Source organism: Telmatherina bonti (assembly GCF_933228915.1).
Source record: "Telmatherina bonti genome assembly, chromosome: 6".
In the NCBI taxonomy this organism is placed as follows: domain Eukaryota; kingdom Metazoa; phylum Chordata; class Actinopteri; order Atheriniformes; family Telmatherinidae; genus Telmatherina; species Telmatherina bonti.
Window position 1 is genome coordinate 18,094,931 of NC_136624.1, and position 27,360 is coordinate 18,122,290.

The window sequence follows — 27,360 nt, forward strand, 5'->3', positions numbered from 1 at the left end:
TGATGACACTCTGTGACACTCCAAGCTCAGTGGCCACTTCTGTCTGAGAACGTCCTGTTTGAAGCATCACAATGGCAAGGGACTGTTGTTCCATTGTTAGGTGTCGTCTTGGTCTCATGATGTCAAAATGTCAACAGCATGATGAGGACAACTGTTTAAACACCAGCTCTAATTGAACCAGGACATTGATTGGTCAATTCAAGGATCACACACCTGCCGTGATTTTTGCCGTTAAGCTCCTTGTTAGAGAACAGCAACTTGTGCAAAATTTATTGAAACATTTAACAGTTGGACATGTGCATTTAAAAGCTTAGAGAAGATCACATTAAGTTCACCTGTACAGGTTTGAATGCATTTTAGGCTTGTTGTGAAATTTCACCCAAAAGCTGAATATCCCTAACTTTTTGTGAATAGTGTATATACACATTTCCTGTGTAAACATAGCCTTGTCAGAACTACTTCCTACACTTTTATTTTTGTCTTAATGAGCAACAATCTCTGGTCAATGAGGCAGAAAGCACACTTGCATTTAAAGCATGTCTGGTTAACAGGGCTATCTTGCATATTTAGCATTTCTTTAGGTGTTTTTGCACATCCTCTGCAATCACACATTTTCTCAGCTGCAATATTCATTTAATGAAACTTTTTCTCCCTCTAAAACAGTAGCTTTTAAATGTTTAAATATTTAAATGATACTTCCATCATTTGTTCCACTATACAATGTAGCAAAAAAATGTAAGAATAGATTAAATAAGGCATCAAAAGAGCTTCTGCATCAGTTTAATTATCAAATGTACAGTACATTAGATCCAGATTCACATTAAAACACCCTTTCCAATACAAATCGAAAGTATACCACCCCACCCCCCACCCCACAAAAAGAAAGAAAATACAAAAAAATCCTCATCTTTATCAAAAGTAGCAGTGATAATGCAACATCATCCAGATTAGGATATGAACACTGGCTTGTGTAGATTTACAATTGACAAATGAAAAAATCTGGCCAAATCATCTAGTTCAGATCTGTCACTCAGAAAATGATCATCAAAGCTGAACTCTGGCTTTCTTCTTCTATCCAGGCTGATCGGGACTGATAGATTCATGTGGAAAATACAGAAAACAGAAGCACTATGATCCCTCAGCTGTTGGCACATTAAGTAGTCTGTTTTACAGTGCAGGAAGCAGTAGTCTGAAGGCAGCTCAGAGTCAACTTCTTTTGGCAAATCTAAGTAACCATGGATTTCTGTGAGCTAATGAGCAACAAATACACAATAATCAGTAGTTGCACAAACTTTGACACTTAAAGGAATACATCCCAAACAAGACATCCAACACTGTACTTATTAACTTGTACTTTTGTTCTGCTCAGATTCGGTTATTATTGGATGGTTTCCGAAAGTAACCTGTAAGTTTTAAAGAAACCTCACAGAACTCCATGTGTTTTTCATTTTGTTCTTAGAAGCTAAAGAAAAGTGCTGTCATATTCCAGTTGTGTTTACAGACATTTAAAGACTTGATGCTGTTAAATAACTTTCAATTGTTTTAAATCCAGTTTAATATTCGTAAACATGACAGAGTTTCGGGACAGTCTCACCAGTTAATTGTATAAAAGTGCAAAAAAAAGAAAAAACAGACTATTTCAGGGCAGCAATACTCAGCAGATTTTCTTTCTCAGTTATTTGGGCCACTGCAAAAAAATATACAAAAAAAAAAACAATTGTCTAATAAAGAACAGCTGAACAGTTTATGTTAGGCAGGAAAAACCTTAAATCGTCTGATATGAACAGGAAATGTAGTCACACAAAGCTTCGTTGAGCAGCTTGCTTCTTGGACAGGTATTTGTATTCATCACTTCAGTCCAAACAGGAATGCAAAATGATGCAGGAGGGGTGACAGCGTTTTTTTCTTTCCAGAGCATCATGGGACGGAGACGTTAAATGGGGACCCTGGGATGTGATCGTCACCCCACTTGACCACCAGAATGTAATCTCCTCGTTCCTTCAGCAGGTAACTAACATTGTACTGCAGGTTGCCCATGTGTTTAACAAGAACCTCCTCGCAGGGGATGTGCGGGCCGTGCACACTCACCATAAGCATGTTTTTGCCTAGAAAAAGAAGAATAAGATAACACTGGTTATGTCAAAAGTAAAATACTGAAACATGATCAGTTCTGACAGGATTCCACTCATGTTTACTAAAAACTATTCTATCAAATGGGACAAGGGGTTACTTGCCGGCTTTGCTGCAGTCAACAGAGAAGCTGCTCCTCTGTCCCACGCAGGCCTTGCTGAGACCATTTCCTCGACATGTCACTTTGGTGGCATCAGAGAAGCCAGGTTTGGGCATGGCACTCTGTGAGAAGCTGCTAGACGCCCGAACAGCTGGATCCAGTGTCAATGTTGACGTCTCACTCGCGTTTGTTGCACTAACCAGCCGAGTTCCTGATGGAGGAGACATTGAAGCTCATTGTGTGGTCTCAGACCAGTAAATCTGTGCAGTCGTCGCTAGATCTGTTTAAAAGCCTTAAGAATCAGTAGATGTTACATTCATTACCTGTGACTCTGGCTTTGAAGGGACTGCCAGTGATGTGGTTGGGTCCTCCATATTTGATGCTAATCAGGTAGTTTCCAGGTGCCATGGGAGTGTACTGCACTTTGTAGCCCTCTGGAATCTCCTGGCAGTCCATCTTTACTTTGGAAGGACCCTCGATGGTCACAGCCAAAGCCCCGGGACCGGCTTTCGTGTTGTTAATGATGAACTCTGACTGAGTACCTGCAAGTCAAATCAAACTGAGCGTGGTGGAAGTGTTTCTGTGTACTCAAAAGATTTAGTAGAGTTTCCAAAAGCACTAAATGGTGATAAAGCTGACTGAACAGAAACAGTGAACCTGTTCCAGGCTAGCAGCAGACAGCTGACCTACCTGTGGTGCCTCTCTCCAGCCCAGCTCCATATGCTGAAACCAAAGCAGGCTCTCCTGTCTGTCCCGTTTCTCCAACTCTGACCTGGAAGGGACTTCCTGGGATGTGAGAACCATTGAATTTCACATCGATAGTGTGGATGCCGTTCTCCCTGGGTATGAAGCGAATAGCGTACTTGTCTAGAGGAGAACACAGAGAGCCTGTTAGTAGCTAAACCAACACAGTTAGCTGGACCCACCGCAGTTCAGAGTACCATCACCCACATCTCCTCAAAACCAACAATAAAACACACAAACATGCACACATACACCAACCTCTTTCCAGCTCTGTGACAACACACTTCTCCAAGGCCCCAGAGGGGCTCTGGACTTTAGCCTCCATTTTGCCCTGTGCTCCATTGAGACGCACTGCAAAGGATGCTGGGTGATTCACCTTAAGACCAGATTCCTGCCGTGCGCGGACACATAGTTATTGTATAGGGCTGAACAGTTACGCAGCAGAGGAGAAAATGAGTAACACAACACACATGTAATAACGCAGGCTGTCCTGCAGTTAATTAAATCAGATCAAAATACCTAAATGAAAAAAAACTAAAAGAAAGAATTTGTTGTTTTTACTCACTTCATGTATTCAGTTTTGTAGTCTTACCTGAGCTCATCTGGTGGAGCTTCAGCAGAGTCAGACGGCCACAGTCAAAGTACACTATTAACATCATTACACTACAGTCTTAGAGGCTGTACTCAACTTAACAATCAGACATTTCTATTTATGGTTTTTCTTATTTTAATAATGCAGTATATTAGCTTATCAGATATAATGTGGATAGAAAAACCCACAATAATATAAAACAGGGTGCTTTGGTGCCTCCTGGTAGATAAAATGTATAATTACACCTTTTCCTGACATTCAGCACAAAGTACAAACTCTTGGCTCAAGGGGGTAAACCGGAGGTGCCATCTGGCCTGTCAAATGAATTTGCTGAATGTAAAAATGACAGATAACATTAGTTGCCAAAAAAAAAAAAAAAAAAAAGCTATTCCTAATTTACACACATTAAGATTTATTTTTAGACATAAAAATTAAATAACTTAATAGATGTGACTCCTGTTTTCATTATTTATAGGTTATCCAAAGTTATTTCACTGGTCCAGTTGACTTGAGATTGAAATTGTGGAGACTGTGGCACCTGATCTAACATGGCCTCTGGCATAAACTGTGTGCTGAACATCTTCGCTAGAAATCTAATATGAAAATTTAAATTAAAAAAAAAAAAAGAATCATGTCACCCCTTTATGTTTCACCTAAATGCATAACATCTGTCAAAGTGATGCAACTTAATGTCCATTAGTACTCAGATCAAATTTCACTTTTTCGTTTTTGGTTTCTTTGATTCATGAAAATAATTTGAATTTTACGTAAGAAGTCAAGGCTTCATTTTGATGTTTTGCATATAACATGTTTACATGTCTTTTCATAAGCCGGCTGTGGCCCACCCGTCTGCTGCAGCTACACAGAGAGCTGATGATGAGGATGCTGTTAAAAGCCTTTAAATGAAACACAAGAGAAACACCAACAGTTCCACACCAAATAAAAGGAGGAATGATCAGAGCCAGGCAAACGGCCGAGAGAGGCGACGTCCTCGCTGATATGCAGCACAGCTATTCTGAGCAGCTCTGCTTGGGTTACATGACTAAATATATTCTAAATGTCACAATCATATGGATTTAGTTAAGTTGGATGATTTTAGTCTCAGGGCATAAATTCAGTTTTTTTTCTAAAATGTATCAAGAAAAATTAAAATTAGATGTTTCATAAACAGTTAGAAAATTTGTAACCAAGACAACATACTGATCAGCCTTTTTGCCTGCTTTATTCAGTTCTCGCTGACCCTGAACACATCTGGAGATATTGGCTGGTCCAGCAAATTTACCAAAGACTTTACTTGTGCTTCTTTTAACAATTCTATTAAGATTTCATGCTTTCATCTTTCACTGAATATGAAGAGAGATTGGACTGAAGTGGGAGGAAAGACTTCCACAGTAAACCAGTATTTTTCCTCTTCATCTTTCCATTATTTCACCTCTCTCAGGCCAAAATGTAAACGTCACAGAAACTGGGAGTTTGCTTGGCTGCGGTCACATCCATGAGGCCAGTTGCATAAACAACCACTTCAAGCTGAATAACAGCGGTGCAAAGGTTCAACCAATGGTGGCTTTTTCAGATTGCTTTCAGACCTGAAAACTGGACTTTGTTTACTTTAAATGAAAATAGTTTATTCTGGTTAAGGAGTTAAAGGCTCCAAATCCGGCTGTCTGTGTTGTTGCAGCATCACAGAGGAAATGTGTTGCCTTTAACACAAACTTTAACCAAAGCAGCTGTAATAAACTTGTTGCTACTTCAACCCTAAACCAGTCAAACCCTTGCACCCTGTTCAGCTTTATTATGGAGCAAATTCTGTCTTTGCCCATTACAAAGAAATAATGTGCTTCCACTTTTTATGCAACTGTGCCCCAGAGCCCTTTAGCAAACCAGGACAGCTGGGTGTGGAGGTGTTTCCTCATGCCTCACCTGAAGGCCGGCAACAGTGAGGCGCCGAGCGTCATTTGTCGGAGCGACAACAGGAACCAGGTAGGGGCTGTCGGGTATGTGCTGGTCATTAAACTTCACCGAGATCTCATAGTCGCCTGGAGACGAGGACGAGAATGTTACTCGAGTGAGTCAAATAGATTAATGTGCAGTCATTAAGTAAACTCAAGAGTGTCGTCTACCAGGTTCCTGAGCAATGTACGAGACGCCACAGGATCCATCTTTGCGGTCATCAAAGGAGATCTCAGCTCTGCTGGGTCCTTCCACTGCGATGGAGAGCCCACCAGCCCCCGCCTCCCGCGTCCAGATGCTGAACTCAGCTGATGAATCACAAAGAGAAAACTCAGCAAATCCTCAAAACTCAGATTTGACTTTTTCCTTTTGTACAGTTGTTTTAAGAAGTTTTATGAACTAATAAATTAAATAATTTTCTATTTTAACACCTCAGACTTGAGACATATTTACAATGAAACACAGACTATGTTCACCTGGCTCTCCTGACATTGCACCCTCTAGTCCTGGACCTCCAGCTCTCACTTTGGTGGCGCCGCCCTCTCCCAGTGGCCCCACAGTAAACTGGAAGGGGCTGCCCGGCACATGCACGCCTCTGTATCTCACACTCACGCTGTGTATGCCTATTTCTGTAGGCACAAATCGCACGCAGTACTTATCGCTGCCAACGGCGACCAGCTCAGCAGGTTGACTGGCCCCAGATGGAGACGTAACTTCAACAGTGATGTCCTGCATGTCGATGGCTAAAAGAGACGGACGGGAACAGATTTTAATACAGTGTAGGTGTTAGACTGGTTGTGCATATTCTTGATGCTGCTGCATATAATTTAAACATCCTGCTAATAATTGTGTTGCAAAATGAAAATAAAATATGGTTTAAAAAGGCAACATGAAATAAAGGTTCTTCACCTCCACAAAACAAAATCATTGGAGTGGATCGTTGCATTTCTGTTTTCAAATGCCAGACTTCAACTTTGGCAAGATTCATAAATATCTGCTTTTTATTTGTCATTTGTGACTTTTGGAGTTTAGACTTAAGTTACAGTTTCTCCATGTGTGCGAGAACGTAAACAAGCCTAAATACTTCTGAAAGCCGTTAATCATCCATCACTCGGCCCAAAATAAAAATAAATTCTGACGTGAAATCAGTGGCAATCGCATCACATCAACGCACCCTCCGCCCCAGCTTTGCCAACTGAACTGCAGGTATCAACAACCCAAACACCCCTGGCTGATCTCACTCGTCCCGCCAGCACCAGACCGGACAGGCCGGAAATGAGACGGACACGCCCAGGGGACAGGCTCTGAACCCGGGTGACAACAGCAGGATGAGCAGTGCGATAGCTGGATCTTCCAGACAACCGAAGGGAGCAGAAGGAGCAGAAGGAGGTGGGGCAGAGGAGCTGCTGAGACAAGACCAGGAGGAACCAAGTCACTGGAGGAGAGACATGAGGGGGAGCAGGAAGAAGAGGAAAAGGAGGACAATGGTGGAGAAGGAAATGGAAGGAGGATAACACAAGGGGAAAGAAGGGAAGACTGAAAAGAAGAGATAAAAGGAAAAAAAGAGAAGAGCAGATTAGAACAAAGAGAAAGAAAAGTAAAATACTGGAAGGGAGAAGATCAGGAAAGGAACAAAGTTGACAAACAGCTGAGAAAAGAAGCTGCAGAAAGGAAACGTATTGAGAAGATGAGGCCTTGCAGCTCTGATGAAGGAGGATGTTTTCATAGGACGTCACACGCGGTCTTATCGTGATTACGTCGCTGAAGTACACTGAAGACGGCGGATCAAACCTTGCAGTTAGCTTAGTGTGGGCATTTGTGTGTACCTGGTATCTTCAAGTTGAGGTCACACACACTCCCAACACTGGTGACAGACGCCGCCTTCTGTCGCCGGGTGATGCTCTCCCGTATGCGACCCTCACCGGTCACCCTCACCGTGAATGGACTTCCTGTTGACAAACATAATTAAAAGAGGTTTAAAGTGCTTCCTTCAGCCTCTTGGCGCATGCTGATGTCACCCAGAGGAAGACTTGGAGCCATCATTTCATTTTTCTGGAATCAGTTGTGATTTGCAGCAGTGGAGAATCCTGTTCTTACCCGGTACATGTTCCTCAGCAAAGCGGACTGACACGATGTACTTTCCAGGTTCGGTGGGACAGTAGCTGACTCCACAGGTCCCATCCTCCATGTCCTCTGTCTGGATGTCTACTTTACTGGGACCCTCAATGGATAGAGCCAGACCACCAAACCCTGCGCATAAATGTTAATAAAAACTCTCCTGCAAGATTTTTTTAGCCAGTAATCATCGATCTGTCTTATAACTGCCGTGTGGAGTCCACTTTACTGACCGGCCTCCCGTGTATCAACCACAAAGCTGGCATTGTTGAAGGTGGTCCCCTGGATGAGGCCATCACCATGAGCTTTAACTCGGCTGGCATCTCCGATCTCAGACTGGATGACCACGATAGTGACGGGGCTGTTGGCGACATGCTGACCATTCTTTAGGATGCTAACTTGATGCTCACCCACCTCCCGAGGAATGAAGGAGATACCTGAGAAGAAAAGTAGGGAAAAAAAAAAAATAGGATGAAACAATGTGATAACATGTTTTCTGCCTTGAAAATATGTATTTATGTGTTTTACCAATGTGGTTGTTGGCCATCCTCTTCAGTAGGCAGGGCTCATCACGGCCAGATGGCGCCCTGATGCTGGCGGTCAGCAGGCTGAGGTCCGTCTCATTAATGTCCAGAGAGAAATCTGCTGCGGATCCCAGTTTGACCTGAGAACGCCGCTGGTTGTCCTCTAAAATAATACACACAGACATCAAGCTAAACCCTTACAATTACTGCATGTTTTCCACTTTATTATAAACCCCTCTTCCTTACTCATCATTTTTACTGTGTTGTCATTTTCCCCCAAGTTTGATTTGATGCTTGATTTGACCGAAGTCGAATCAAAAACCAAAATTTCCCGTCCTGTCAACTGAAGCAGTCTTACAGGTGCAAAGAATAACTTAAAGGTCCGTTCACAACATAGATATTTAAAACCAACATTCACCTCTGAGACAGTTTTTAGACACTTATTAGGGGCTAAACAAGCCTCATATCTTTTTATTAATAATCTACCCCCCCCGCTGTGGATCAATAACTGGGCTGAAGTGGAGTCTGACCAGTGATCTTGGCAGTGAAGGGGCTGCCGGCAATGTGCTCATCGTTGTATTTGACTGTGATTTTGTAGTCTCCTGGCAACGTGGGCAGGTAGCTCACGCTGCACGTCCCGTCTTTGTTGTCCACACAGCTGATCTCTGCTTTGGACGGACCTTCGATGGCCAAGTCCAGGCCTCCTGGATGGACAGGTGAACAAATGCTCAGACAGAACAATAAAAAACTTATTCTGTAAATTTAATAATATTATTAAATAATAATCAATGAAATTTAAATTGATCAGAAAAAACAGGAAGTTGTCAGAGCATATCTCGAAAAAAACATTTAAATCGAAAGCATTTTGCCTTCATTTCCTTGAATGTGTGAACAATGTCTGGCAGGTTTCTGCATTTAGCTGTTGTGTGCTGGAAGCCAGCGTACCGTCTGAAGCATCCTCTGTGTAGACAATGAATTTGGCCATCTTGTTGGCAACACCGTAGCTTAATCCAGGGCCGTAAGCTGTGACGTAGGGACTACTAACATGGCTCACATAGAACTGAAGAGGTGATTCTGCAACACAAGCAACATAGAAAAATAAAATAAAATAAAATTCAGCCTTCCCAAATAAGGATGTGCACCAAATACATTACTGAATCCTGACATCTAAGGCTCAATCCAAATCCCGCCATGGCCTTTTTACTCGGTTTTGTAGGCATACGGTTCCCTGTTTTCAGGAGAACATGTAGTAGTGGTCCATCCCACCCTTGAAATCAGGACATTTGTGGGGCCTTTTGGATGGCACAAGGATCACTTTTCCTAGATCTCCAAAAGAAAAAGAGGATCTTTAACCCGCAACGCAGAGGGGTGGGGCCACAGGGAAGAATTGGGGTTGGGTGTGAATGTGTTGGCGGACTAAGTCTAATCATGTGTATCCACTATTACAGTAGTGATGAGGAAGAGGTCTGGTGATCAACTGCTGTCTTTTAGCAAGGTTTGTTCCGATCAGGAACTAAGCATTTTATCAGTTTCACTAAAGAATTATGACCATTCTTCTTCTGGTTTCTGACCATGTCCGAGGTTGGTCCAGAAAGCTATGGCATTTTTCCGCTTGAACCAGAAGACCCTGACTGGTTTATAAAGAGCTGACAACACCTGGATGACATGATGATTTAGACTGTTATTCACCCACCACCAGAGTCTGATCTCACTACTACTTTAGTGGATAAATAAGAGTAAATCTGGAGGACAGACAGAAAACACACACAGCTGTTGCATGTGTGCATGACTGTTTTCGTGTTTGGGACCATGTGAAACTAGAAGTTTGAGAACCAGAATATAAAGTTTCTTCCTGACTTGGATATGTGAAACAGTTCGAATCAAAACATCTGTATTAATGAAAGTTTCCTGATAAAATATTTGTTTATTCTCCACAGCGGGACCAGTGTTGCAACTGGCAGCAAACTGGATCCTGACATGAAGGTGCTGTGATTCTTTTTATGGCCACCAGGTGTCTCTATTTCAGCTTCAGAAACACAACGGAACATAAATCATGTCACTGAAATTGTGCGCCCATGTGTGCCGACCTGGAATGTGTGCTCCATTGTATTTGATGTGCATCTCATGCAGGCCAGCCTCGGTAGGAGAGTACTGCACTGTGACCGTCCCGTCCAGGTTGTCTGTGATCAACGGCTGAGCTGATTTACCAGAAGGCATCAGCACCTCACCTAAAGAGAATAAGAAAGGGCTCAGCTTTCATTTTCATGGTTGAGTTTTGGTCAAGTTTTACCTTTTATAAGACAATAACGCTGACAGACCATCCATCTGATCCTTACCAGTAATTTCTCCCTTTCTGAAGGAGAATGGTATCACCATGTCAAAAGGTCTGAAGCCACTGCCATTAACGCTGCTGTTGACCGACTCGTAGCTATCTGACGTCACCTGGAAAGAAGATGGACAAACACACTTCAGCATGAAAACACCTTTTCCCGAGACCGGCGCTGCAAACATGCTGCTGCTGTATCCAAGCCTTGCTCAGTCAGGAACATCCTGGAAAGTGTAGTGAAGCGGAGCAGGAAGGAGGAAGAGGATGATGATTATGGTGATTATGATGATGACGAGCAAATGTTGTGGCAGCCATAGTGATGAAGAGTGCACCAGGGTGGAGCAAGACATTAAAGCACCAAAACAAAACCCTTATAGAATAAACATTCATAACACCAGAAACAATTTATTTGATGATGTTAGAAGTTTGCTGCGATCCCACTGGTTTAGACAACAAGAGAAGCGACGATATGGGAGGAGGCAAAGTGGTCGAGTGAGTGAACTTCAGATTGAAGAGAGAGAGAGAGAGAGAGGGGGGGGGGGGGGGGGGGGGGGGGGGGGTAAAGGTTAACCTGCAGCCATTCACCTACAACAGAGATGAGTGTGTGTATGTGTGTATATTTGTATGTATTACCATGCAAAATCATTAAAGATTTGCTCCATCACTGGTGCTTTCATATTTGTGGAGTACTGATTGTTTTAATGAATGAAATTAATTCATCATTAAATATATAGACATTCAGAATCAAATTTAAAAAAATTTAAAGCCAATTTGCTGCCTTGTTGATGGCAGTGAGTGACAATAAAGCATATGGAGGTGAAACTTCTGAATAATCTGAGTGTATGCCAGCGTGTGAGTGAGTATAACGGTGTGTGTATTCGGGTACCCATGGCTGGAAGCCGGCTCCAGGGGGAGCAGCTTGTTTCTGTAGAGATGTCTGCTCTTGCTTGATGGGTACCTCATCAGTTGCCTGAGGATTGACAGTAAGGATTAAGAAATCTAAACACACACAAGCTTAGTCCCATTCCAGATGTTAAAATGCTCCACTCTGATTAACATATGTTTCATACAAAACTGGGATTTCCTACACACTTAAACACACACTTGCAAACTTGCCAAGCTATCATTGAGGAATTTTTATTCACTTGCTGTCAGTGTCAACAATCTAAAAACAATACTAACCAGGACCCCAGAAAAAGTCCCCATAAGGATAAAGGTGCCATTAAGGTCAGTGATTATTATTGGTCTTATGAGGAGAGACAGACAGATTCACACACACACACTCAAAAATGCATAAAGACACAACAGACTCCTATCCATACAAATGTACACCTGTGTTGACAAAGCCTCATACAAACAAAAAGGGAGAAAAGTAGTTTCAACTCCAGGCATGTTAAAACAGAGGAGTGGACTTCTCATGAAGCACAGACAAATAAATCTGAAACAAAAACTACATTTTTTTCAGTTCCTCAGACTATAGTAAGCAGAAATTCAGGGCTTCCTCCGTGCATCAAGCTTCATTTGCTGCATTCAGAACTGTAACAAATACAATATATTGCCAAAAGTATTGACTAACCTATCCATATAATGGAATTTAGGTGTTTTATTCACGTCAAAGGTCACAGGTGGATACAATGAAGCACATTTGTGAATGGGCCGCTTTCAGGGGCTCAGTACCGTACCGTGAAAGGACTCTACTTGTGCAACAAGCCCAGTCGCTTGTTTGCTTGCTACTAAATACTCAACTCAACTGACCGGAGTATTAAGACAAAGCTGTAGTAATTGAGACCAGCAGCAGTTCAGCCACAAGGTGGTAGCCATGTAAAATGACAGAGTGGATTCAGCAGATGCTGACATGCGTTGTCTGCAGAGGTCACCAACTTTCAATCGCTACAGACCTCCAAACTTCTAATGGTCTTCAGGTCTCCACAACAGTGCCTAGAGAGGTTGATGGTTGGGTTGTCATGGCTGAGCTGCTGCATCCGAGCCATACATTAGTGCAAAGTGTCGGATGGAGTGGTATGAAACCCACCACTGGACTTTAGAGCAGTGACAACACGCTCTCTGGATGCTTCAGTATACTCAGAGATTCTAGACAAGTCCATGTTTCTTTAACTTCATGAACAGTTTGGGGATGGTTCCTGCCTGTTGACAGGACACCAGGACACAAAGCAAGGTCTGTAAAGACATAGATAAACCAGTTTGGTGTGTAAGAACTTGACTGGCCCACACAGGGTCCAGTCTGAACAGGACTATACACCTTTGGTGAGATTAGAGTAGAAACTGCAAGCAAGGGCTTCTTGTTCAACATCAATATTTGACGTCACTAATATGCTTCTGGAAGAAATTCCAATAAAACACACTCCTAAACTCTGTGCAAAGTTTTCCCAGAAACCTTGACGCTGTTTCAACTTCAAAGAGTAGGAAGAGTAGTCAGATGAGCAAATACTTTAAGCAATATAGTATATCTTTGTTTATGTGGATTCATTTTGGTTCCCTAAATCAGATTAATGCACACATTTTGCCTCTTTTCTCTTACCATGACTTTAAAGGGACTGTGTGGGATATTTTCTCCTCCAAAGCGGACGTAGATGACGTAGTTCCCAGGTGCTGGTGCAGTGTAGAAAATATCAAAGGTGCCATCTTCATTTTCAAGCACCTCAGCCTCCACCTCGCTGCCGTCCGGCTGAACCACCATGCAGCTCACCTTCCCTTTACCGGCACCCTTAGTGCTCACCACCAGGCCAAGCTCCTCGCCGATGGCCACTGTGGGACCAACACCTGGACCTGAGAGGAGTAAACTTTATTAGATTCATTTTGCTTGTGTTGTCAGTGGGTCATTGACTCTGTGCTTCATACCAGTGACGGTGCACTTGCTGGCATCGCCAGTTGCCGTGGCACGGACTCTGTAGGGTGATGCTGGGATGTCATCGCCACCATATTTTATGACAATTGTGTAACGGCCAGTACGGTCAGGGATGTAAGACACACGATATGTACCGTCACCGTTGTCATAGATACTAGGCTGTTTTGGTTTACCATCCTGGTCCTGAAGAGAAAGAGAGATGCAGTTAAAACAAGACGTTGTTTCTGCGTATATCTTAGTACAGCAATGTGTTTGTGTATGCGTGTTACTGACTTTGATGAGTACGCTTAGCTGGCCCTGACCAGCATCTTTGGCATCAATGTTAAACTCAACAGGAAAGCTGGCGGGGACACCGCTGGTCAGGCCGGGGCCACTGGCTCGTACTTTACTGGCATCATGAGTTGGCAAAACCCGAAACTTGAAGGGACTGAAGAAGTCACAGACAGAGGTAAAATAAAACACTAAAGTCATTGATAAGACCTCCAAGTGGATGTTTTCTTGCTAAAAACGACCTATCCAGTTTCAGACTGATCTGCTGACATTAAATCAAACTGGGTGAGAATTTCACATCTAAATTTTCCAGTGAAGCTGACAGCAGCTCCAATGACAGGATTTTTTTTTTGTTAAAAGGATAACAGCGATAAAGGTGCACTTGCTGGTCAAGTTTGACAAGATTTTTTTTAGCAACCATATATTTTCAAGTAAAAATTTTTTATATTTGTTTTACTGTTCATCTATCAGAAGGTATTGTCCTCGAGAGCGGGGGTTTCCAGCTACAGTCTTCAAAGCCCACTGTCCTGCATACTTTTGATGTTTGCCTTTTTCAACACTCCTAACTCAAATGAAAGGCTCAATAGCAGACAGGATGAGATCGTCAGATCTATTTAATTTGAAACAGGCGTGTTGCAGCAGGGAAACTTCCAATAACTGGATGAGGATTGAGGATGTAATTTTTACATATAAAGTTTATACACAAGATCAAACCTTCTTTGAACTGATCTGAATCCTGAAGACAATCTGTATCCTGTTAAGTGACCCTACTGTGAGTACTGGTGTACCTGTGTGCGATGTCCTCCTCTGCATACTTCACAGACACAGAGTACGGCCCCTCCACAGATGGCGTGTAGGACACCATATGAGTTCCATCTCCATTGTCCGTCACCTCCACGTCCTCTGTGACTCCTTTAGGACCAGTGACGGCCACAGCCAGAGGGGCCTCGCCTGCCTTTCTGCAGTCCACCATGAAGGATTGTGGGATATTTGCTCTGACCCCTGATTCCAAACCCGGACCAGCCACCTTGACCTTACTGGAGTCCACCAGATCCTTCACTGAGACGCTGAATGGGCTTCCTGGAATGAGGAAATATTTATGCAAAAATAAATTTACTTTAAATGTCTGTAGCAGATTTTTTCACAAGAAATATTGCTGCTTGTCAGTCCATATGGAAAGCAAGCAGGCGGCAGAGAGGCTTCTTTTCTTGCTGTGTCCCAACTTCACCTTTTTAAGTTTGTGTTGCTGATGTATGACGTACAAACTCATTTACTGTAGCGTTTAGCTTAATTATTGGTAAACAGCGAATTCTCTGCGCCTCCAAGCAACAGGACCACAAATGCACAGCTGCCCATAAAAAGGTGTCGAACAAGGAAACACGCTGAGCTTTTTTGAACAGTCAATTAATCTGAGAGGCGGCTTTTTATTTACAAGCCAGTAACTTCAGCAACAACTTTAAAACATTACCTTAAAGCAGTCGGCATGTTGTTGATGTTTTTAGCTGGTAAAACAACAACATTTTTATAACAGGACTGAACTTTACGGGGTTTTTTTTTGTTTTGTTTTTTTTACATGACTGTCATTTGAAGACAAATTAGAGAAAAACCAGCAAGGTTTTTAAAAAGTTACATAAAACACTTGAAAATCAAACACATGTGAGATCTCACTTTATTCCTTTAGTCATGAGGATGGGAATCATTTAGCTCCACATTTATTTGATGTTGTTTCAGTAAATGCCCTAGAATGATTTAGATTTAAATGATTATGTGATTTTGTAACATGTAGCAAACTTTGGTCTAAAATACCCTGAAGGAATCTTCTAAGAGACAAAAAACAAAAACACACACAAAAGGATCAAACATCTGAACCACTTAGTCGCACACAAAAACAGTCAAAACTTCGGGGGGGGGGGGGGGGGGGGGTTTAATCTCTGAAATGCTGATCCCACCTGGGATGTGTTTTTCTCCGTAGGTGACGTTGACGTTGTAGAGCCCTGGTGTGAAGGGAACATACTCAACGCTGCAGCTGCCATCTTTGTTGTCTTTGCAGGACATCTTGGACTCTGAAGGACCCTCCACAGTGATCCCAAGGCCGCCTATGCCTGCTCCTCTGGTAAAGGAGTAACACACTCAAAATAAGAAGCAGTTGATACAAGGGTGGCTAAATATTTCATTGCAAGACAAATGTAAACTTAAAAAAGGACAATATACTGGAAAAGTTTGCTTTCATACTTATAATTTTACATAATTTTTTCTAAATCCAAGATAGTTCATTTTGTTGCATTAAAACATGCAACCAGCATTTTCTTTTACAACATTCCTTCAAATACAAACTGTCTCCATTTCCTCAAAACAGGACAAACAAACTACATCTGTTCACAAACATGGGCTGAGTAGCTCCTCCTTTATTAGAATTTAATGTTCATCAAACAGACTCAGAAATTACTTTAGATTTGTTCAGGTACAGTTGGGCTTTTCTGCAAAGTGCCTCTGAATTACCTGGTGATGATGTCGAAGTTGTTGGGCTGATCAGTCAGACCTTGTTGGAGTCCGGGGCCAGTGGCCACCACCCTGCTGGGATCACATCCCTCTGACACAGAAACCTTAAATGGGCTCTTTGGAACCGGAGTCTCGTCGTACAGAACCTGGACGCTGTGGATGCCTAAAATATTAACCGAGACAAACAGCGGGCAATGAAACTGACTTCACAGGACAGCAGTAAAGCTGGGATAAAGTATTTCAGTCCTCATTTGGCACTTTACCATTCTCAAAAGGAGTGTACTCGATGTTGTAGGTCCCATCAGCGTTGTCTGTAACTGCACAGTCCGTCAACGCTCCAGACGGGTTCCTGACCTCCGCCTTCACGTGGTCTCCTCCTTTTCGGGTAAGAGGACGGGCATCCACAGTGAAATCTGTGGTGGCTTCTCTGAAAACCGCTGTAGAGGAGAAGACAGAGGGGGGGTCTCACACCTGGCCTGTCACAATGTTCGGACTCAGATAGCCCGCAACCCACCTTGTCCGTCCACTCCAGGTCCAAACACTTTGACTTTAGAGGTATCAACAGCAGAATCCACCATCACTTTAGCCGGGAAACCAGGGACAGCCTTGTCCCCGTACTTCAGCAGCAGAGTGTACATCCCAGAGGTCAGGGGGATGTAGGTCACTGTGTATGTCCCGTCTTTGTTGTCCACTATTTCCGTCTTCACTTTCTTGCCTAGAACAATGAAAAAAAAAAAAAAAATGTCCAAAGTAGTCTATTTTACATATTAATAAATCTCCATTCAACAGAGTAAATTGAATTTAAAACAAGACATAGGACAAAGTTTTGTAGGATTCCTCATGCTCTGACTTGTTGGTGAATCAAACTGTTGACATCAAAACATGTGGACTTGTGGTTTTAAAGCGGTCTCAGTTTATTCAAGTGAAGACGCCACAGAATAATCAAATTGCTAGTCATGCCTCAGTTATCAAAATTTGTTCACAAATCCTTCGAAACTTAAAATTGTCTGAAGTGTACAAATATGGTAAGAAACTAGAACACTAAAAACACAAGACAGTATGAGTAGACTCTCCAAGTTTGTCAGATTTTCACACTTTTGTTTCTTGTAAAGAAAGCTAATTCCACATCCATCTTGCAGCTTCTCTCTTCTCTGAGCACTCCCCAGCCAGAGAAAGTCTTCTCTTATCTCTGCCAGTCATCTTCTTCCTAGTTTCCCCTTCGCTTCTTTGATAATGTAATCTCACAACTTTTTTTTTTTTTTTTTTGGTAAATTAGCCTTGGTGCACATTCAAAACAGCCAGTGTGCTGATATCCAGGTAGTTGTGTGAGATGTTGTGCCATAAAGTGAAATAGAGCTGTAAAGTGATGATCTGAGCTGAAATAGAAAGTTGTGAAGGGAGGTTTCTCAGCCTCTGGACACTTCAAGATGACGACGACTTCAGCAATAACACATAGTGACTGTGTGTTTGTCATCAAACTAAGTCAGAAGCTTGGAGTTGTTTGACTAAATATTGAGTCAGTTATAAAGTGCTCCTTTAAGGTGAGTTAATAAAAAAAAAAATTGTAAAAATTAAAAAAAAAAAAAACAACAAAAAACTCTAGGGGGGCTGTAGCTCAGGACCGGTGGATCAATTCCAGGCTTCCTCTGACTACATGCCTAAGTGTCCTCAAGCAGGACACTGAACCCCGCATTGCTTCCCAATGCGCCTATCGGGTTGTGTGTGTGTGTGTGTGTGTGTGTGTGTGTGTGTGTGTGTGTGTGTCATGATGCAGTGTGAAGTATTTTGAGGAAAAGTGCGAAGTACAAGTCCATTTACCATGTACTTGCATGTAACTGCAATGAACTCCTGGTGTTACCTGAACCCAGAGAAGAGCCAGCTGGGTGGGTTGAGGAGTCTGGTGCAGCTTCCAGGGTGAGCAGGCCTGGTCCAGCTCGAGTGCAGTCCACATTCACAACGCTGGTCTCTCCAACCTAGCAAGATGGTAAAGGTTTAGCTAAAAGAGTAAGCTTTAAAAGAAAAAAGTAAAACCTGATGGAAACAGGACATTTGTTAGGCATTTGTTTGCTGAAGTAATTTAAGTATCTCTTGCTTACTTAATGTTTTACAGTAATCATTCAGACACTTAATAAAATAAAAGTCCAACTAAAGTTAACATTTAATTTTTCCCCATCACAACCAAACGTAAACCTTTTTCCTCCCACGTCAGTAACTCTTAATGCTTCATTAAAAATCTGTTTCTGAATAGAAACACTGGAGTCTTTTAACCAGGACTCGCTCCTGTTTGATCACTTTAATGGACGCTCTGACCACTCAGAAATCCATTCATTTATAAGTCTGAGGCTAAAATGTAAACTCCAAAAAATGTAGAAACCTCTTCTCTGCAGACATAGCCGCATTCATGCAAAAGGGAGTTCTTATGCTTAAATTCTGGGGAACTAATTTCTCCCTGTCTCCACACCCTCACCTTTCCTCTCTTCAAGCCAGAGCCCGAGGCCACCACCTTGGAGGGGTCAAAGGGCATCTGGACATCAGCTCTGAATGGTGAGCCAGGGATGTGAACATTTTCAAACAGGATGTTGACCAAGTAGTCTCCGGGCTCAGTAGGCAGGTAGGAGACAGAGCAGGTGCCGTCTCCATTATCTGAACACTCAATCTTGGCTTCAGTCGGCCCCTCAACCGTCAGCCCCAAACCTCCAGCGCCAGCACCAGTGGTGTCGATGGTGAACTCAGCTGGGTTCCCCACTAGACCTCCCTTTAGACCAGGACCAAACGCCTTCACCTGAAACAACAAGACCATTTTATTTTAACTTTGAAGTTTTGTTTATATTGATCTGTTTGATATTTATTTGCAAGTTATCCAAATTCCTTCTTTTCTTTTCTTTTTTCTCTTTTGGAGCAATAAAATAAACTGAAGCCAAAATGAACCATAATGAAAAAAAAATTTTAAAAAAACATCATAGAGCAGAAAAAGTAAACACTTTAGTGGCAATGACACATTAATCTGTCTCACAATTGTCTTGAGGATAAGTAAATAAACTTAACAGTCTAGTTTAATTTACAGACAGTTTTCTTTTTTTTTTTTCTTTTTTTTTTTTTTAATGGGTCACCCAACAAAAAATAAATAAATTTTAAAAAAAAAAAAATTAAAAAAAACAAAAAAAAAAAAAAAAACAAAAGACCAAATACTGACAAAATAAACAATTAAATGTTAATTACTATAAAGAAAACTTTTTTCTCTATTGTTAAGCTATAATAAGCCAATTAAATAATAAGGTCAAACTGTAACGGAGAATATTATATGAAGACAGAAATGTTTTTCTTCCGGAAGACAACACTGCGCCTCACCTTACTGGGATCTGGAGGCAGATGGGCCTCTACAGGGAAGGGGCTCCCAGGTATAGGGTGTCCATTGTAGGATACGTTGACAGCATACACACCTTCCTCTTTCGGGGTGTAACGAACCAGTCTGGCACTTGCATTACCAGGCTGAGGCTCTACTTTACAAGGCACTGCTCGCTGGCTGGGACTCAGCTGATACAAAAACACACAAAGTCAGGACCAGTCCAACAAATGGCTTATTTTATTTTCTACTCCAGGAAATATTAATCTGTTTGTTAGCTCATGTTAATCTATGTGCAAATAAAATTTAAAAAACAAACAAACATCAAAACAAAACTTTCACACACCACTGCCACTTCCAGGTGATCTTGACCTCCTGCACCCTTTGTGTCCACCATGAACTGCTGCTCTTGGTCAACTTCCACTCCTGAAATTATATTTATATTTAGTTTAAACCATAAAAATAACTTGTCTCCGTATTTCTTTTTGATAAATTTATTCAGACTTTACTTCATAATTGTCTATAGTTCACAGGTGTATGAAGGATTTCTTACTTCCATTCAGGTTGTCCACAGAAACTTTGCTCAGGTCCAGTGGAGCAGCAACTCCAACTGTAAAGGGACTCTTTGTAATAGGATCTCCTCCAAACGTCACCATTATAGTCATCTCTCCCTGCAGACACACACGGGACACTCATTTACACAATGTTTATACTTTCAGGCCAAAAACAGGAAACAGGTTGCTAACAGCAACTAAGTTCAGCAGCTAATAAACTCTTAAAAACGCAGTTTTAAAAACACTCCTGCAATACTGTAGCGAGGATGGACTGGTTGCCTGAGGAAACCAACAACCTCTTAACGTGTAGGAGACGACTTGTCAGATGATAAAGAGATGATTGATAGCGTTTCAGAGCTAGAAAAAAAAAAAAAAATTAAGCAGACGAAACCACAATGCTTGACTTTACCATTAGGAGGACATAAAAATGCCCCTATTATGGGTAAAATCACGTTATATTTGAAGCATCCTTGCACACTGTACTCCTTTAACGTGGGTAACTACAGGGCATTGCGTATGTCTTTTTCCCTCTGGATTTGGATAACAGGATTTTTATACGATATACAGGCTGGATGGCATTTACAGCAATGCAGTATGGTGTGGGCAGGTTTTGAGGAAACTCCAGGACCAGTGGCCCAAAACAGAAATGAAGAGGGGGTTTTGGCTAAGCTACAAGCACAGACCAAGTCAAAGACTGCTCTTGTCTGTGGTGTCCTTTTGTTTCATTCTGCTGAAAATGGGCTGCAACATGAGATGAAGAGTGCTTTGCTCTGTTCTGCTTTTCCACAGATGGGTGAAAACTACTGCACATCAAGCGTTTCTGACGAGCCCGTTTACTGGTTTTATAGGTTTTAACATCCTTTCTGCATGTTTAAGGTTCGTTTTCATCACAAATATAAAATCTTGATGTATTATTTGCTGGCATGGTGCCCTGGCATGATTGTGAAGTTTGTTGAAAGTTTGATGTCCAGGTTGAATAACTCGGTGTATACGTGACATACCTGTTGTACAGGCGTGTACTTGACAGTCTGAGAGTAGTCGTAGTTATCAATGATGTCAAAGTCATTCACAGGAGTGGAGAAGTTAACATCCAGCATAGCTTTACCAGCCCCTTTAGTCGACACCGTGAAATGAGTGGGCTTCCCGCTCTCTACACCTGAACAGGCAGAGATGGAGAGAAAATATGCAACAATTACGACATTTTCATTAGAAATTCATCGCCTTGATGACACAAGATTTACAACAGTAGAGTGTAGTACATTCAATACAAGATTTCTTGAAGTAAATGTACTCTTGCTCCACAAAATCCCAGTCAGCATCCTACCAGTGCGAGCCAGTCCTGGACCCTCTGCTTTAACCTTCGATGCATCGTGGGACGGATCCACTTTAACAGTGAAGGGGCTGCGTGGAACTTCCTGCGTATGACAGAATTAAAATAAAATTTCCTGCACGTTTAGGACATCAAAATCTATAAGCTTGAATTTCAAAAGACCCACTATGCCTGTGTGTGGAGGTGTGTGTACCTTGTCAGTGAAGAGGACTTTGACTGTGAGTTTTCCAGCTGCAGGAGGGATGTATTTTACTGTGAATGTGTCATTGGCATTGGGGATTATGTCAAAGTCCACATCAGCCTCTGTTTCACCGAGCATGTTGGCGTCACACTTTATGCCCACGCTCACATCACCTAAATTAAACACATGCCAAAACCAAGTTGTAAACTTAACATACTACAATATGTAACCATGTTGCTTACAGAGTGAGAGACCTATGGAAAAAAAAATCATGTTTAATATTCCGTACGTTTCTCTGCTCATTGCAATGTATATAAACAGTTGCTTCTTTCAACTTTCAGCTGCATCGTTTCTACTTTAGGCTTATTTTTCTGCACTGAACCTGAAAGGCTGAAGTTCCACACAAAGCAAAGTAAAGCGAATGTTTATTTTTTATCGCACCTTTCAAGATAAAAATCACAAAGCGCTTTACAATGAAACCCAAAAACTCAAAACATAAAACATAACAAGCAAATAAAACTAAGTGAAAATAAGCCAGCATTTACAGCAACATTGAAAGGCTTGAAAGAAGCAGAGCAAAGGAAACTGTTCCAGCAAAGGAATTCATAGTATGAGACGATGAATAATACAAGAAACTATGACAGACAACAACAGAAACTACTCTCCATGTGAGAGAAACCGGAAATTGTTTACATTTTGTCTGAGTAGAGAACAAGAGCCGATAGCGGTCAAGTGATATTAGGTTAAATTTTACTAGAGCTTTAGGGTGTTGGAAAAAGTTGGTCCTTTTTGATACAAACTAGTAAACACCTAAACAGAAATTAGTCCTGCTTATTACAAGTCTAGAACACAAGTTAATTTATTTTTGTTACCTTGAATGCAAAAACAAAAAATACATAAATAAAGCCCACATCAAAAGTAAAACATTCAGTAATACAGATTTCTCCTGGTGAGAATATCATCACAATTCTAGATTTTAATTAAAGATATAGCTCATTTTATTAATTGTCTGCAGCACTACAGTAGTTTTTTCACTGATCAATCATCTGATTCTCATTTGATCATCTGTATAAAGTAAAATAGGAGGAGAAGTCCTGAGCGTCACATGATGTATATTCTACTGTACCATTAAATTACTGTTTCAAAGAATACTCAATCTAGATTTAAGACTGGTTTGTCAGGCCACATCTGATATCTGATAGTCTAATGTAACTCGTTATAAACCACCTGAATTGAAAAAAAAGAAAAGAAAACAAAACTTTAGGAGATGAGATTGATTATCCATCATTTGTTAACCTTGAAGGCTTCAATGACATTTTACAGAACACTGTTTTACATAAAAAACATCACGTGTCATCGTTTGTGTATTATGACCTCTGCTAATAATAGACATGTGTTCATGAGGGAAGAATTTTACATACGACACGTAAACTGTTGGTATGCGCCGTGACAGTCTGCAATGCAGAAACTACAGGTGCCAGTAAGGGACAAATAGGACTCATCAGGCAAGTCTACCCCAAGTTGAAGGAGCTTAAGGAGGAGAAAGATTTTAAAAGGGACCCTAAGGTTGCCAGATTTCTTATCATCTGCTCCAAATTAGCCTAAAGCTAACTTCATTTGGTTTTGTTGTTAACAGTTTTGCTCATTAATATGAGCAACACAACAGTAGATCCTGCAGAAATGCACCAGGCTCAGTGGTACAGAGGTGTGTTTACATTGTTTCAGCAGCTTTCAATGCTGTGGCAGAAGCTGGGATTTTGTCACAGTAAATGCAGCACATAAAGCCTTCCCCACTGGCTTTACCACAACTATGAAAGCTACTGAAACCCCGTAAACCTCCAGTTCCATCAGGAGTGTGACCGGCTGTAACGGGACTAATGATCTAATGGAAGTTCGCAACATTTATGAAAAGATGAACCTTGTCACCTGAGATAACTGTCTATGGAGTATCTGATGACATGGTTTCATTATGGTTTTGAGGCTTTTTAAATTGAAGGTCAGCTAAAAGGTGAGGTGTTAAAACGTACCATTCATTTTAATGCTACATGCAACTTCAACATTAGATGGGAGTCATTCCTACACAACGTCCCTTTAATGAGGACCACGGGGAAAAACCTGTTTAGGAGAGTCTATGAACCATCCAAGGGTTTTAACAGACTTCAATTACTTTTTTTTTTTTTTTTTTTTTTGGAAAACACTTAGACTTCTCTTAACTTTGGAAAATGAGTTTGGGACGTTTATAGAGAACTTGTAGACAACAGCTCTGCTTCAACAACCTAACCTGTTTTGCAAAAGGCTGAGATGTTTTGGCTGAAGTGAGGATGTGTTGTGGTCAAACTGTGTCAAATTTGAGCTTTAAGAAGTTCACTAGATATTCTGTTCCATGTTGTTTCATGCAGACTACACAAACATGGACAACCCTGTGAGACTTGGTGCCTAAAACCATCTCAAAAATGAGGAGAAAACCCACAAAAGCCAAGTAGATAGTTACTGACTACTCACACTGGTGTCCTTACTTTTATGAACCCAAAATGACCACAACTGTATAAAGAAATGCAAGTTCTAGGATCACCGACATGCAGAGTGGCCGTTGAATGAAAAGCAATCCTTATAATTTGTGGTTATGCGTCTCAGCCATTTCAACTACAGACACCGTGTGCTCCATCCACGTGCCAAACCTTGAGGCTTCATAGCAGGACACAAACCAAGAGGAATTGCTACGTCCATTGTTCCCATAAAATCTGTTTAAAAATAACTATTTTACCAGTAGTTTGATAAAACTCCTGATTTTAGACAGATAACAACATTCTTTGCATACACTGCCTGCAGCTTCTTATTTTCCACAATAGAAATGATACTTTGTAAGAACCGATGTTTTCTTCCTCTTTGTCCGCTTGTGGAGAGGCGCGCACGTGTGTGTGCGTGCGTGTGTGTGTGTGTGTGTGTGAGCCACAATGTTGCTATGGATTTATGTAGGTAAGTGATGAAGGATGACATGTGTGAGTGTGCGTGCTGCTCTCCTCAGGAAGGTCAGAGTGATGAAATTTCCTGTTAGGATGTTTCTGCCTTGAGATCATTGCCAGAACATACCAGGAAAACGTGTGTGTGTGTGTGTGTGTGTGTGTGTGTGTGTGTGTGTGTGTGTGTTTCACCATCTACAACAAAGGTGACTGTGTGGATAGGCTAAATGTGTAAATGGAAATAAAGTTGTGGGCATTTTCCTGTCTTTATTACTGTGTGTGTGTGTGTGCGCGTGCATGCGTGCGTGCGTGCGCATGTTTTACCGTCTCCAGCTTCTGAACAGTCCACAGTGAAATGTGTTGGCTCGTTTGCTTTTAGTCCACTCCTCTCAACTCCCGGCCCAAACACCTTCACCATGTTGGGGTGGCTGCCTACACCCACATTCACCTGCAAACAACACAAAATGACAACATTTATTCTGTTTTTACAAAAAATAATCTGATGGCTGAAGCAGAAAAATGATTTCCTCACTTATATTGCACATGTTAAAAACAGCAGTGACTGTAATCACTTATGTTTTCTTGCTACAAAGAACAAACTGATGTGAAGTAGCATAAAGCTCAATCCTGGAGCCTCTGGTTTTGTTTTGGCTTTGCTTTAAACTAATGAGCTTCATTTGCTGATGTCCTTTATGATAAGTATTTTGTTTTTTGTAATAAAACACTTACCTACATGTGTCAGTATGTTTAGAATTTCAAAATCATTTAACGAGACCGCTGTCCTTGTTCCCACATAGAAGCTCAGGGGAGGAATCAGTTTATCGACGGATACCAAAGTACCCACTTTAAGATTTTAATCACTGGGGGGATTTTTTTCCTGGTAGACTGATTATGACTAAATGTAATTATTTAGCTGACCGTTAATTATGATATCTGTGAAATGGACATTGTTATATCTCGGTACACACTTAAAGTGGCTCTGTTATGCACATTTCAGTCTAATTTGTTTTAATAAGTCCAGAACGGCAAGAAATAATGAAGCATTTTTCACAAACCACACCGTTCATTTTGCATTGATCCTCTCAGATCAGCCTCTGCCAGAAACAAGCGGACAGAGGAAGCTCTGCCCTCTGTCCTGCCTGCAGGCTGCGTCTGATTGGTCAACTGCTAGTAGTAGTAATACTGAGCAGTGAAGGTGTTGTGCTTTCTTCTCGTGAACGAGCACAACCTAGAGAAGATGATCAATCACTGAGTCCCTCCCCCTGACATCACTACAGTTTTGAAGTATTAAAAAAAAACAACCTTAAAATCAATTGTTTCAGTTGCCATGGAAACCGAACATAGAGCGCTGGAAAACAACCAAATGTTTAGGTGATAAAAAAAAAAAAATAACAGTGCTGCTCATATGTCTCACGAGTATTCAACACTAACACTGTAGAGAGCTCAGAAAACTAGAAATAGCATCATGGAGCCCCTCTAAACTTTTTCCCAGTTTAGACAGGCTTCTTCTGTTACTTGCAGAGAAAATCCTGGCAAGATAAAAGTAAAAGCATTCACTTTGATTAATGCACATGAATTACTTGAACCTTATACCACAGTATCTGGGCATTTGTCCAACTTTTAGAAATTCTGTGAAGTTGGATTTCAGTGGGACAAACATGCATTTTTAAAGTTTTCAGTCAGACAAAAACGTTTTCCGAGCACCAGTTAAACATGATGAGCCTTTTCAGAGGGATGCTTTCATATAATAATGAATAACTGCTTTCAGAATACAAAAACTGGTCAGGCAGAGACTGTCTGGAGTATTTAAAACAAGTTTATTGAGGATTTTACTGAATTAACTTGAAAAAGCAAAAAAAACAAACAAAAAAAAAAAGTCACCACCTGGATTTAACTAAGCAGATCGGTATGAACGTCTTATTGGATAATTACAGCAAATGCATGTTTATCAGAGCTAAAGAAGGTCCAACTCATCCTATTTTTTCCCTTCTCGGTAGCACCTTTTTAGGGAGGCTTTTTATTTATTTATTTTTTTAAATAAATCTTCATTCATTTATCCAAAAAACCCACCTCACAGTTAAAGGAAAAACAATGGGGGAAAAACTATTTGCTCTTCTGGCCAAAAGACACCGTCCATGAGACATCGCGATTACTTCATGACCAAATACTGTAGAAGTTTTCTATTCTGACACACTTTTAAAATAAAAAAAAAAAAAAAAAAAAAAGTCTTCCTACAATAACAGAAACTTGCATACATAAGAAATTATAACCTCAGTTCACTTAAAAAGTACTCTAGTTAGTGAATGCTGAAGTATTCAGATTATAGAAGTAAAACTAAAACAAACAGACCAAACACAGAAAAACAATAAAATGTCATTTTATTTTTTTAATCACCCTTAAGTCCACTTGATTGGCCGATCAATTTCATCATAAATTGATTTTAGAACAGATTTTGATTTAAAATAACCAATCAGCATGTTAGAGTGTTAGACAAATAGGTTAATGCAGCAACAGACATAACAATTAGGTTTTGAAAAACAGATGAGTAAATTTTTTTTTTTTAATCTCAAGCTTTTGATTTAAAGTAATTTTTGCCAATTACACAAATCACAGTCAGACAAAGTCTATCAGTTTATCAGCTGTCCTCCACATTTGCTTCAAAACTAAAAAAAAAAAAAAAAATCACCAACTGAACCTGGGCAAACATTCAGGATCAAAATGCACATTTCCTCCATTTATATTTTGGGTTTACTTGTGAGCAACATCCTGCAGCAAACCAGGTGTAATAAGCAGTAATGCGAGGCAGAATTTTTACTGCACTGACAGAAGAGATGGTGACTCCTCTGAAAAAAAAAAAAAATCCTCAGATTTAACAA

The 27,360-nt window shown here is 41.0% G+C and overlaps 1 protein-coding gene across 1 annotated transcript in view; it reads right to left on the bottom strand.

The window, feature by feature from the left end:
* Positions 1 to 926: 926 nt before the first annotated feature.
* flnba (filamin B a) overlaps positions 927 to 27,360 on the bottom strand; it is a 63,385-nt gene continuing 36,951 nt past the window's right edge. The window contains exons 16-49 of the mRNA XM_079242377.1: positions 24,809 to 24,932; positions 21,537 to 21,697; positions 21,338 to 21,428; positions 21,015 to 21,169; positions 20,013 to 20,130; positions 19,806 to 19,885; positions 19,465 to 19,650; positions 18,584 to 18,898; positions 17,975 to 18,089; positions 16,631 to 16,831; positions 16,380 to 16,553; positions 16,117 to 16,279; positions 15,567 to 15,727; positions 14,406 to 14,697; positions 13,621 to 13,774; positions 13,341 to 13,530; positions 13,021 to 13,268; positions 11,368 to 11,451; positions 10,492 to 10,597; positions 10,243 to 10,383; positions 9,101 to 9,229; positions 8,686 to 8,859; positions 8,160 to 8,318; positions 7,865 to 8,068; positions 7,614 to 7,766; positions 7,343 to 7,465; positions 5,993 to 6,259; positions 5,687 to 5,824; positions 5,487 to 5,602; positions 3,233 to 3,365; positions 2,921 to 3,097; positions 2,554 to 2,772; positions 2,235 to 2,441; positions 927 to 2,105 (exon numbers count right to left, since the gene is read on the bottom strand). Coding sequence (XP_079098503.1) covers positions 1,918 to 2,105; positions 2,235 to 2,441; positions 2,554 to 2,772; positions 2,921 to 3,097; positions 3,233 to 3,365; positions 5,487 to 5,602; positions 5,687 to 5,824; positions 5,993 to 6,259; positions 7,343 to 7,465; positions 7,614 to 7,766; positions 7,865 to 8,068; positions 8,160 to 8,318; positions 8,686 to 8,859; positions 9,101 to 9,229; positions 10,243 to 10,383; positions 10,492 to 10,597; positions 11,368 to 11,451; positions 13,021 to 13,268; positions 13,341 to 13,530; positions 13,621 to 13,774; positions 14,406 to 14,697; positions 15,567 to 15,727; positions 16,117 to 16,279; positions 16,380 to 16,553; positions 16,631 to 16,831; positions 17,975 to 18,089; positions 18,584 to 18,898; positions 19,465 to 19,650; positions 19,806 to 19,885; positions 20,013 to 20,130; positions 21,015 to 21,169; positions 21,338 to 21,428; positions 21,537 to 21,697; positions 24,809 to 24,932 — 5,646 coding nt within the window. The 3' untranslated portion in view covers positions 927 to 1,917. The remainder of the gene's footprint in view (positions 2,106 to 2,234; positions 2,442 to 2,553; positions 2,773 to 2,920; positions 3,098 to 3,232; positions 3,366 to 5,486; positions 5,603 to 5,686; positions 5,825 to 5,992; positions 6,260 to 7,342; positions 7,466 to 7,613; positions 7,767 to 7,864; positions 8,069 to 8,159; positions 8,319 to 8,685; positions 8,860 to 9,100; positions 9,230 to 10,242; positions 10,384 to 10,491; positions 10,598 to 11,367; positions 11,452 to 13,020; positions 13,269 to 13,340; positions 13,531 to 13,620; positions 13,775 to 14,405; positions 14,698 to 15,566; positions 15,728 to 16,116; positions 16,280 to 16,379; positions 16,554 to 16,630; positions 16,832 to 17,974; positions 18,090 to 18,583; positions 18,899 to 19,464; positions 19,651 to 19,805; positions 19,886 to 20,012; positions 20,131 to 21,014; positions 21,170 to 21,337; positions 21,429 to 21,536; positions 21,698 to 24,808; positions 24,933 to 27,360) is intronic.